Source organism: Elaeis guineensis, chromosome 5, assembly GCF_000442705.2.
Source record: "Elaeis guineensis isolate ETL-2024a chromosome 5, EG11, whole genome shotgun sequence".
Lineage (NCBI taxonomy): Eukaryota > Viridiplantae > Streptophyta > Magnoliopsida > Arecales > Arecaceae > Elaeis > Elaeis guineensis.
In genome coordinates, this window is record NC_025997.2 from 129,771,704 (window position 1) to 129,785,113 (window position 13,410).

The following is a 13,410-nucleotide window of genomic DNA, read 5'->3' on the forward strand; positions in this document are numbered from 1 at the left end:
CGAAATAAATTCAAATAATTATTATTCAACTGTAATTCAAGTAATTAAATCAAATATCTTACATCCAATAAAATTTTACTAAAACAATAGATCTAAGTTCAATGAAGTTGACAATGCTAATCTCGCTTCTAAAAGCTCTGTTCCAATATTTCGTCCCACGCTCGAAATTAATTATCTGAATCTGAAAAATAGAAAGAAAGGTAATGAGTTAGACAGCCCAGTAAGTAACAAGTATCTCTACCAGATATTTCAGATATTATATAATTTTCAAGAATAATACTGCAAATAAACATAAGAGTATATTTCATGCTGATTTAATACAAACCAAATATTTTCAAATATTCACATATAATATAATCATAAATCCGATTCGATTCAAAACACTCGTAACTCAACAGCCTTGACTATGACCAACGTTTAACCCCCATTGGCGGGGTCCACAGAATACCAGCGCACAACCCCCACTGGCAGGGTCCACAAATACCAGCGCACAACCCCCACTGGCAGGGTCCACAAACACCAGCGCACAACCCCCACTGGCAGGGTCCACTGAGTACCAACGTATAATCCCCATTGGCGGGGCCCACTGAAACATAGTTAGGCTGAGAGCATAAATCCGATCTGTATCAAAATACTTTGTATCATAATATATCATAATTTTTCTCACTGAACGTGTGCATAATCTACGTACCATAATATTTCAAACGCACTTTTCTTTCAAAACATAATTTCATAAATCATGCATAATTTCAGAGAATAATTATTTATTTTCAGAATAAATATGGAATATCTCGAGAAGATGATTCATTACTTACATTTCACGGAGCACTGAATGAACAGATCGACTAACTTCTAGGAGATTCTTCCGTGCCTATTATCCAAAATTATATTTTTACATTAATTTTAATTCAAAATTAAATTTAAACAAATCTCAATTTAAAACCTCACTTAAAATCGACTTTTTCCTAAACTCGATCAAAATCATCAGATGAAGCCTTCCACTACGCTAATCCTAGAGGAATAACTTTAGAGAGAGAGAAATCCATCAAGAGAGAGAAACAACCTAGAGAGAAAAAATTTTAGAGAGAGAAAGTCCAATTCCAGAGAGAGAAGTAAGGGTTCAGACTGAAAGAAGAGAGAGGAGAGAGAGAAACTCTCTCTCTTATCATTTTTTTTATTTATTTATTATATATAAGTATATATATATATTGTTATTATTATTATTATTATATTTATTTTTTTTTCTTTTTCTTTTCTTTTCTTTTCTTTTTCTCTTTTTTTCTTCTTTTTCTTCTTTTTTCTTTCTTTTCTTTTCTTCTTTTTCTTCTTTTCTTTTCTTTTTTTCTTTTCTTTTCTTTTTCTTCTTCTTCTTCTCGGCTCTTCCCGCGCCAGAACAAGGGACCGGCGTCCCCTCCTTTTACTGGGCCGTTCAGGCCACGACCGCTACGGCAGAGGCCGGCGGCAGACGGGGGCCACTCCCCCGGTCACGGAGGAGTATGGCCGGCTGTCGATTACGATCGCCAGCGCCGGAAAATCAAGGAAAAAGAGGCTCAAAAATAGGGTCTCTTTTCCGACCGAAAATCGGCGACACTCGTCGCCGACCGCCTCAAGCAAAGGTACGGAAAGATAGGAAAGGAAGAGAGGAAGGAAAGAAAGACTCACTCCGACCTCCGGTGACCTCACCGGCGAGCAATCACGGCGAGAAATCGAACGGTGTCCGCGGCTTCGATCGAGAAAAATGGAGAGAAAGAGAGAGGGAGGAGACCGATGTTCGGTCTCAAGGGAGAGGGGGTCTTCTTATAGAGGGTCCTAGGACTTCGAGAGGTCCTAGGACTCCCAATTTGCTTGGGTTTCGTCGGAGAAGAAGACTCCTATCGGGAGTCTTCTTCCCGGTTTGAATCCTCTATTTTTTTTTTTTCTTTATTTTGGGCTTTGGTGGGCTGAATTGGTTTTGGGCTATAACAGACGGTGTGGGCAGGCAAGGGTTAGAAGAGTTGCAGGTGCTGACATGGGCCGGGGAGGAGGGTGGGGGGACCATAGGTGGAGGGAGATGGAGAACCTGCAGGAGGAGGGAGGCGGAGAAGCCATGGGTGGTGCCACTGGAGTTGGGGCGGCAACGGGAAGCCAGGCAGAGGAAGAAGATGGGGGGAGGCCTGCAGCAACGGAGAGGCGGGCAACAAGACGCGGGCAGTGGCCAGGAGAAACAACGGAGAAAAAGATGGAAAACAATTAAAAAATATTAAAATATTATTTTTAAAAAATAAAATATAAAGAAATGATGATAATGTAATGCCTTAAATGCTCTTGATGATAAAATAATATTAATGGAGTTCTGTAGCAAAATTTATTATAAAACTTGGGCTCCAACCTAGTTAGGTAACCTGAACATCATCTCCAGTTTTGTTCCTTATCTTTTTTTTTTTTTTATTTGGAGTTACACACTTTACCATGAGAGAGAGAGAGAGAGAGATTCATTAGCAATGATGGGTGGAGGCATGATGACATCCAACACACAAAAATGGGGAGGCTATGCTCCACATTACTTACAAGCACTAACATAGCTGTGTTTAGCCAGGTGAAAAAGGTCGACATCCACAATGACCATCCATAATAACAAAACACATTGAGAATTTTCAAATCCACCATCATTTTTTCATGTCAAGTGGAACAAGCCTATGAAACCACCATCCACCACAATCCCTTGTCATGTCTCCTTTCTACACCCCACCAGCAGCTAATCCCCTCCTCATTGGTGCTCCTGGATATATAAACAAATCAACCAGCGCACACACACACACAGAGATAATGGCATTAGGTACACATTGCCGTAGATATAAAGTGAGATCAGTGACACCATCAAGAGCTCCCAATGTTGGGCACAGCTCCAAGAAGATTACTAAGTCACCATTTGAAAAAAATGACCCTTATCCCTCTCAAGGGCCATCAATTTCTTCCAGTCCCAGTCTTCACCACCATGACATTGAACCATAATAACAAGAACCAACTTAGGAACTTTCCTCCTTCCACAATTTCCTGGTCTTGTCCCTTTTTGACATCATGAGCCGTTGACATCGGAGATGCCGCGTGATGGACATGTCCCACGTGTCCAACACCAAGAGGGCAAGGCTATTCTTGTTCGATAGTATTTGTGGACAACCATCTCATGAACATCTTGCACCGTCTACCAAATATCTCATGTCCTAAGCTGCAGCCTTTGAATATGTCCTTTAACTTATAATTCCATCTCTTCCTTACGATGCAATGGCTCACACTGCTCCACATGTTGCATGATAATTAGAGGGGTTGTGGGCAGGTTCGGCCATGAGACAAGAGTCTATGAGAAACCTTCGATCCTTTTCGATGACGAGATCGTAGGCAATTTTGTATTACACAACAGGGTGCAGTCCTCCTCCATCGATGCTTATAAACTTTTCTAACCTTGACGAAGGCAGGACTTGAACTTATGTCTTAGGTACAACCACCCCACCCTAGGTCATCAGTGTTTGAAGAGAGAGAATGATCAAGATACCAACCACATTCAGAAGACCTTTTGTTTGGCTTAAGAATCAGATTTTGATTTATAGATATTTATAATAAATTATAACTATATGGGAAACGCATGCTATAATTTGCAGCAAGCCGATATTTAGATAGCTTTGAGGCATCAAAATATTGCTATGCATTCCTCTGGAGAAAAAGCTGCATTGCTCCAAGTCCAATGTTCCTTCTGCCATTCTAAACCTTTTGATGAAAGTTGGGTAGAGGAAGAAGGGAGGAATTGAAAAATCGGAAGCATCATTCTTTGACCTTCAGTTTGGATTTTGGAATTGCATCGTTTAGGATGCTTCAGTCCTCTAATATTATCTTCACTCAAATATCATCATTGATTCGATCGTCCCAGCCATCGAACCCCAAGCTTGATTTCACTTAAAATCATAATTGTACCCTGAACCTAAAAAATCCATTGCATGATATTCCATTCTCAGCCAGAGTTTTGTGTCAGTCTCTGATTTCAAACTGAATTGGTGTTTGTCCCTCTGAACTTCACATAAGTTCAATCTATATTTCTCTTGAATATGGCCTAAAATTTGGAGGAAGTCGGGTTAGGCTCCAGTCAGCCTAGAATGAGTACCAGCCTGCAGGGTACCTGTGTCCAAGGCCAGGAAAGTCTGGCTAGAGACGCCTTCCCATCCAACCCAACCCAACTCTCATCAGCCACCTTAAGTGGGAATCTAGTGAAGGATGTGCTGGCCATTGAGCAAGCACACATTGAGGGGGCTTGATCCATTACATTGTGTCCTCCACTACTCCATTGTCTTCTTCCCATCCTCTTCCCCTTGTCCTTATCTTGAGACAATGGCCAGAAATGGAGCAGATTGTTTTTGGACATTGTGGGCACTAATAAGGTAGTGGAGGATGCTGGACTCTAATAGATATTAGTTCTTCTGGTTGGCTGCATCTCTGAGAGATTGTGAGGATCTACCGCCCCTTTGTTGTGACATGACAGAAGAACACATGGAGAGATATTCCCTCCTCTAATTCTTTCTACATGGCAGCCTCAATTGAAGATGCTTAGATGGTTCAACATGACCAAATTTTTGGTTTCTTACCATTTTTTATTAGAAATCTTAATACCAAATAGTAGACCTTCTAGATACTTTCAGACAATGATACAAATTTGAATCCAATTTTTAATTTAATGATCTAAATTAAGCAATCTAAAGTAAACTGCCCGTGGTGTCACTATGACACCACCCTGTCCATGTCGTGGGAATCTCTTGCATCTAGAGTTGAAGAGTATTTGCTTTCCCTCTGGGCTGACACTGCAACACATATTTCATACGCTAGAAGTGCTTAGACGACATCAAATTAATTAACGACATCCTCATCAAGAAATTTTATCTTATCTTATCAAACCATTAAGACCGACCTAAAATCAATACACCACACACTATCACACCCCACTTTGGATATCACGCTCCAATGCTTCTCTCCATAAGACATTAATCATGCAGCTAAGAATCTTGTGATTCTTCCAATCACAGGATGGGTGTGATCATCATGTCATTAAAATAATATTGTTTTACAAATTTAGCTGTACAATTAACATAGGGCATGTTGACTAGTCCTTAATTTAGTACTTATTGAGAAGCAAAAAAGGACTAGTCCTTAAGTTAGTTCAGCAAAGTAAAATCAGAACTGATTCATTGGAATTAGTTAAAAAGCCATTGGCGATGTATTTAGCAGACTCGGATCGTATCTTTTGCACGAATGAATGATTGATCTTCTTTCGCGACCTTAAGTATTGGGTCGAGTTTCGCACATTCAAAATGCGATGTAAGCTTTGTGACCTATGTTGTGGATGGATGGAACAGATTCATCACACTTTGGAAGATGTGTAAAGAGCGATTCAATTCAATGTTTGAGGTTGTGAAAGAAGAACAATCATTCTTTCATACAGCTCGAACCCACATTTAGCATCAGAAGAAACAAGAAAAAAGTGGATAGAATAGACGCATGCTGCATCTACCCCTACAAACAAAGCTTAAATCCAAGGCAAGTTATTCAAGCACTTCACTTTCAGAAGATTTTGCCTTCACTAGGTGCATGAGTTCCTGGCAATCTTTTCCCAAGATACATTATATGGATTTAAACATGCAGCCCAAGCTTCATCCTTCTCAAATTAGTTGGTCTAAATTCATTCACTCACCATTCTAGTATCATATGATGCATCCCCCCTTCAAACCAATTCTTCTTTTCCTTGCACCAGATAATTCTGTTAACAAGACCTCTGCTTTGAAAGCATTGACGACATTTATATGGATAGCATCTAACACTTTCAGGAGTATGTCAAGCTGCCTGATGGTCATCTTTGAATAATTAGCACTGAACTCTGCTTCTGCTCTGAAGTTGTTAAAATCAAAACAGGGAATATCAGTGGAAGATGTTTTGGGAGTTCAGCTTCCAAAAACTTCGAGATGGTTGTGATCAAAGCAAACATCAGGATATACTACTCCAGTCCTGGAGGAGTGAGAATCCGGCAAACCGGCGAGCAGACTCAAGTAGAGATCCATGAAGTCCTCCTACTTTAGCATCACCCAACCAAATAATCGAGCATGGGATGATCGATCTAGATCTTTTCTGGCTCAGTTCTAAGATCTAACAACATACAAATATGCCACGTTCTGAAACAAGACTCAATTATACAAACAGTGGCTACCCCACCATATTTTAGATACAAACATAGAAGCCCAACAGTATAACCCCGTATTCAATCACTGACCCCTCACCAACTAGTACCAGCGCACCAGCATATTATGGCGCTATAAAAAGAGATGGTGGATCCAACTTCCACTGGACTAAAGCATAGTGACAAATCTCTTCAGTCCTTTTTTTCACTCCTAAAAAAAGTAACCTGATATTTAGACATCATTTGCAGAAACATTCAAAACCTGTGTATTGTAGAATGCAATAGAATAAATCATGCAAAAAAAAAAATCTCTTTCATTAGTAACATATAGTTCTAACAGAATCAATACATATTCTAATAACCTTGTCATGATAATATCATGGTAATGCATACGAACACAAGTAATTTCTATGACTTCATCGAAGTTACCCTTGTTTATCAACTTTTAGTGGGTATTCTGTTTGTGTTCCATAACACCAGTAGAATATTAGTTATTACACTCTCTGTTCATGAATCCCCCTTATGACAACTTAGAACAATAATACGGTAGAGCACTAGTTATCACACTCTCCGATGAATCATATATGTTAATTTGAGTGCGAAAACTATGCGCAACTAGATAGGCAAAATTCCCACAATCATGTTACATGGCAAAAAAAAAAATTAATCGATATTTAGTGGCTTCTTACCTTTGGTTTGCAACTGATTGACAAGGAATGTTGGTTTTAAATGTAAAACAAATATCATCTAGATTCTCCACTGACCTATCACTCTGCTTTGCACCCAACCAAGGTTCTAGAGGATCTGTTGCCATATTGCTGACCCATAAGGTAACTAAGATTAGCACCTTTAACTTAGACCCAGTCCCTATCAAACATTGAAATCCTATTTAAACCCAATGGATTCATCTGGATGTTTCGTATACTCTTGTTTTCTTCAAAAAAATATAATGCTCTACATTTGATTATGCAGTGAAATTATATATAAGCTCTAAGATCATCAAACCCTACAAAATTTACATCTTCCTCCTCGTCATCTTAAGTCATTCAGTTTCTAAAAATTCTTAGTAAATCTCTATTTATGTTTGTTAAAAAGCAAAAGCATATAAATCATAAATTTGAGTTTTTTTTTTTTTTTTAATTTCCAAACATTTGCAACCCAACTCCAGTGAGTTAACACAGCAGCAACTAAATCAAACCTCATACCACTCAGACCGGGCCTAAAGCCCAATTCATCAAAGGAGGCCCGTTTAAAGCCTTGCCACAGGCATCCAAGGAAGGGAAGGACGCAAAATGGCGAGATCCGGGGCAGCTCCAGCGATGTACAAACAAGAGCGCCGACGTTAAAAGGTAAGAAAGGAAAAAAAAAAAAAAAATTATGTAATATAATCTTCAGACGGGTCACGGACAGCCTCCAGTTGCTCTTCTTCGTACCCGGCCGGTTCAATCCCAATTCGCACGCCATCCCGTCACCGATCCCGGTAAACTTATCCGACGGCAAAGCCCTCGTCTCTCAGAGAAGGATAAGAAACAAAAAAAACCAAAAAAGAAGAGGGCTTTCGAGAATTGATCGGAATTCCATGATTCTATATACTCGATCTCTTTCCTGTCTTCTTGAATTCTATCCCTTATCTGGATTCGAAGGTATTCGAGAAGAGAAATCGCATAAAAATGGGATTTTTATTCATTTTCTAGTTCCAACAAAGAGAGTGTGAGAAAAGGTACAAATTTCTGATCTTTCCTCGCTCGCCCGAGAGAAGAAAGGAGCAATCTTTTTCGATTTCTCCAGCTCTTTTTACCAGAGGATGAACGGGAGTCGAGTAGAAGAATAGCGAGATGAGAAGAAATGAGAGATAACAGAAAGGAATCGCATTCTGATCGTCTGAAGAATTCTCCCAAATTATTCCAATTCCAACAAGAACCCAATTTAATTCAAATTTAAATGTAAACTTCTTCCCCCATCAATAAGCACCCCGAAATATCTAAAAAAATCGCTGCTTTGCAGCCAGAATTGGAATCTCGTATACAAAATTCTAAAAAAAGAAAAAAAATGCAAAATTTAAAAGAAAAGAGAAGAAGAATCCCAGATCTCCTACCATAGTAGATACAGGTAGCCTATACACAACAGAGCAACTCCATTGCTGACGACGATAAAACCCCGACTCCTCGCCGCAGCGGCCGATATTATGTCTTCACTGAACCCCGGCGGCGATGACGGCCTCGTCGGTGGCGTTTCCACCCCGTCCGCCCCCTTCGGCGCGGACGCCCCTGCCTGTGCCGGTGGTGGAGCCACCTCCCCTCCATTTCCCGGCCTTAGCTTAGCCCCACCTCCACCGCCACCGCCGCCGCCGGCGGCGGCTGACGAATCGTTACCGAAGATCTCTTTTGGAAGCAAGACCCTCGAGACGGCAAAGACGGCGACGGGGTTCTGGTCGAAGACGGTCCGGGTAATGGAGGCCTGGACCACTCCGGTGTCGATCGCCACGGAGCCGTTGACCCGGGTGATGTTGAGGGTATACCAGCCGGCCTGCGTCGCCTCCGTCGCGAGCGTCGGCTGGACCGGGTTCACGATGGACTCCAGCGAACCCAGCGGGTAGTAGGAGTGGAGCACGTGGAACCGGAGCACCACTGCCTTCCGGTCCGCCGGCAGCGACTGGAACCGCTCCGTCGCCGGCAGCTCGGCGAAGGCCTCATCAGTGGGGACGAACACCGTAATCCCTGCCCCGCGCTCGTCCTCCTCAAACTCCGCCGCCACCCCGGACGCCTCCAGCATCGACGCCGCCACGTTGAAATCCCGCCCGTCGACGAGCACCTGCGTGATGTTCCGCGGCGCAGCCGGCGGCTGGCTCTCCGACACCGCCAAATCGAACCCATACGGCACCAGCAGCGCATCCACCGCGAATATGCTGACGTTGTAGGGCAGCGACTCCACGAGGGAAAGGATGGTGGCGTTGGAGGGGGAGTAGGGGACGGGGGAGCGAGCGGTGACGGCCCCGCCGCGGGGGTCGCGGGTAAGGTTGACAGCGCCGAGGTTGTTGAAGGCGCGGCCGGTTGTCTGGTAGAGGGTGGCGATGAGCCTGCCGGCGGCGGGGATGCGGCGGAGGTCCGGCCAGGAGAGGTACTCGAGGAGGACGTGGTAGCGGAGGACGTCCGCGATGTCGGCGGCGGAGCGGCCGAGGTCGCCGAGGCGGAGGAGATGGGAGTTGGGGACAGCTAGGAGAGTGAGGGATGATCGCCGGGTGAGGTCACCGGCTACAGGGGTCGAGCCCAGTAGCCGGTTGAAGTCGGAGAGGTCCGGGTAGGCTGCTAGGAGAGCGGTGACGTTAACCGCCAGGGACACAGAGGGAAGAAGAACTAAAAGAAAGAGAAGGAGAGGGGCAGAATGGGGAATAGGAGAATGTGGGTGGAGGAAAGGAGGAGACGAAGCCATTTCTTTCTTCTCTCCACTCACACTCCACTCCACTCCACTTGAGAAGAGAGAGAGAGAGAGACGACGGGGGAGAGATGATGACGACGACGATGGAATATTATAATAATATATTTTCTTCTCTTATTCTAAAATATTGGCAATTTAATGGTTGACGTGTGATATGATCACCGTATAGTGCGTTCACCTTTCTGTTCTCCGTGGGTCGTGACGTCGGTTTCATGTTAAAACTCTGGTGGGAACGCGATGGGACGGCTGGTGAATTGGTTTCGGCAGCTGGAGGTGAGTGGAAGCGGGGATTGTAAATTTGTAACAAGGATCGGTGGTTCCTCGTGAGGTGTCCGTATCCATGGGGATTAGACGCGACGAGAGTGCACCGTCTAAGACAGGGAACGTGGAATGGAGGCGAGTGGATGTTGGACACGTGGATGATTGATCGTGCGGGGACTTTGGGAAACGGTGGTGGATCCGCGGAGAATTACATGCATGATCATTTATGCGCCTACGACGGCCGATTAAATGGATGGGGAGGGCTTGATATTTATACCCACTCTTTCGGTTCTGGGAGTGTAGGTAGGTCTACTTTCGGTTCTCCGTTGTTTCCAGAGAAACACAAAATTGTGGGTTGTTTTTCCCTTTTTGGTGAAAAAAAATTATGAGATGGTTGCGGCCTAAGAAAGGAAGGGGTATGTATGGGTCCCAGAAGGGACCAAAGAACAATGAATCTGCTCTATAAAGCTAAGGTGAAGAGATGGGGGGAAATCTTGTGAGGAAATTCTGCGGAGAAGTTTCAGAGAGAGATACCCGATTTCAACCTAAAAAAAAAAAAAAAAAAAAAGGCATATAGATATTTTTTTCAATTACTTCATAATAAATATTTTAATATTTTAATTAAATTTAAAAATTATAAATTGATTGTAATATGGTCCAGATGTTCACTCTAGCTCCAAAGTCATAAACATCTAAGTTTTGAAATAAAAATTTAAAATTTTTGAGATGCACATGCAAGTCACGAAAAGTGAAAGAACTGCCACCGTAGTTTTTCTGAAGGAAAATTAACACACCAACTTTTGATGTCAAACAGAAAGAGAATCGGTCATTAATCACAAGCGTCTCACCCCAGTCTCATTCGAGTTTACAAGGTGGTCCAAGGAAGATGCTCGCACATTGATAGGTATATTTCATACTCTACATGGACATGAGCATGTCATGGAAGAGTAAAGACAACAGAAGTAAAGCGCATCTATTGTGAAGGACAACTCCTAACAAAGCAACATTTATTTGGCACATGTGGCCATCATGCAATATTTCTCGGCTTGTTGTCCGTTGCGTGGGCCTATTTTAAGGTGTATTAGTGCGCAGCAAGCTGGCATTGTTCGACATTCTGGTCTCATTCATAGTTTATAAATCATTGCTCATCATCAAAAAACATTGTATTATGAACCTTCTGTAATTATTTATTCCAATCACATAGTTTAAATATTCAATTCAAATAAATAAGTAGCAGAACATTGTGTGGAAGGGATTATGGAAATGGAAATGGATTTATTTTTTCTTCCAGCTTTAGAAGTTCATTGAAGTTGTGCCAAGAGAAAAATCATACCCACAATTTTAATGGAGCTTGATGAGCATAAGGTGAAATTTGATGGTACTTTCTTCAGGGCTGGATAAACAGATAAAGTCAGGGGTCTCTTCAATTCAAGTGCCTCATGGTGAATTCCCTAATTGACTTGCTCTTTTAATTCTCAAACATATTCTGGTGAATGAAGCTAAACTAAAAGTTGATTATAAAAGATTCAAGTTGCTTACCAAGTAATTGAATACTAACCAGACTATCCTCTGAGGGCATTGATGAGATCACTTGGGAGAACAAATCCCAGTTCCATCACATGATCAACATAATATGAATATGGTGATGGTCAAGAGGGAGTCTTAAGGAGTATCATGTCAAAAGGACAGCAGCATAAAGCGTTTTAAAGTTTATCATGCCCTGAATGCTGGTCACTAATCAATCCTAAAGCCTGTCAGCTGTGAGAAAAAGCTCACTACTGCTTTGGGTGGACCTAAAACCTGAAGTCGAGTGATGATAAACCTAAATACATTTGCTCTTTTAGCTGCTGCATGCATGGATTGAAGAATTGGGTGTCATGATGGTGGCCGCCATGTGGTCCTGCTGCAGATAACTAGCCAGGAGAGAGGTTGCATCTTTCGCATGCAAGGATTCTCCTGCTCTCATGTGAATCCATCATTGGATCATGCAATAGAGGAGTGCTTTGAGATCTGTGCAAGTCACGATCCAACGATCAATATCATAAGTAAAAGATCGATCATCCATTTGTATGAGACATACAACCTTGATCTAACTAGCTAGTAGTGAAACAAAAAGAATCTCGGATGTAGCACCCAGGACCATGTCTCCCTTGTTGATGTTAAGTTTGTCCCTTCAACAACCACGAAGCCCAAATTATTCACCAAATCATTTCTAATCCTCTGTGTGCGCGTGTGCGTGTGTGAGAGTGAGTGAGTGAGAGAAAGAGAATGATAATATGACATCGACTATAAAAAATTTTTTGTGCATATGGTGCAGAAAATCTAATGTGGAGTGCACCATCTTGTCCGATTGATCTACATAATCATCATTTTTCAATACGCATTTAATGTCTGCAGTCTCATTTTTTTTCATTTGAAATTTTGAATGACAAAAATACCCCTCCTCTTTGCAAAAAATTATAACATCCTGTGGTATATTATAACATCCTGTGGTCAAATTGTGACTTTCAATATACAGAAAGTCATAATTTGACTTCGGGATGTCGTAATATGGAAGGAATATTTTTGTTCAACCACTTTTCAATGCGCATTTAATGCTTGCAGTTCTATTTTTTCGTTTGAAATTTTAAATGACAAAAATATCCTTCTTCTTTGAAAAAAAATTATGACAATCTATGGTATATTATGACATCTTGCATTAAATTATGATGTCCTGCATGCAAGATGTCATAATATGACCCAAGATATCATAATATGAAAAAGATATTTTTATCCAACCATTTTTCAACACGCATTTAATACCTCCAGTTCTACTTTTTCGTTTGAAAATTTTGAATGACGAAAATATCTCCATTTTTTGAAAAAAAATTATAACATCTTATGATATATTATGACATCCTACGTCAAATTATGACTTTCTGCACGTAGGATGCCATAATATGGATATAAAATATTATAATTTTTTTTCAAAGAATAGAAATATTTTTATATTTTAAAATTTTATTTAAATAAAAAAATAAAACTACAGGCATTAAATACGTATTGGAAAGCGATGATTATGTAGATCAATCAAATAAGATGATACATGCCATGTCGGATTTTCTACGCAATCTGTGGTGCACAAAGAATTCTCCATCGGCTATACCCATCTACATGGCATGACAAGCGTGAAGAGATAATGTTTGATATATGGTCTTATTGATCTGCCACGTTCGGCTTTTGTAGCAGGGCGAGCTCGTTTTGGAGAAGATTGGAGTCCAGCTCTTCAAAGCTAGCTTATTGCCTCTCTGGGCATTGGCTAGCTTTAATTACCTAAAAGATGTAATTATCCATCAGCGTTGGACACTGCTCAACAAATAGTGGCATCAATTGGGGGGCTGATCGTAAAATGATCAAGTGGAAGCTATTGTGTAGCCCTTCACAACTTTTTCTTTAAAGCAACTTTTACATACAGGTCTTCTGTCGGGATGTTCAATTTGTCACATAAATCCTGTAAATGTTGCAGCTTATTACCTACACGCTAA

At 41.5% G+C, this 13,410-nt stretch overlaps 1 protein-coding gene across 1 annotated transcript; it reads right to left on the reverse strand.

The window, feature by feature from the left end:
* Nucleotides 1–8,089: 8,089 nt before the first annotated feature.
* On the reverse strand, nt 8,090–9,713 carry LOC105045674 (fasciclin-like arabinogalactan protein 4). The gene has a single exon (XM_010924037.4). The coding sequence runs from the start codon at nt 9,617–9,619 to the stop codon at nt 8,282–8,284; it is 1,338 nt and encodes a 445-aa protein (XP_010922339.1). The 5' UTR covers nt 9,620–9,713; the 3' UTR covers nt 8,090–8,281.
* Between the last annotated feature and the right edge of the window lie 3,697 nt (nt 9,714–13,410).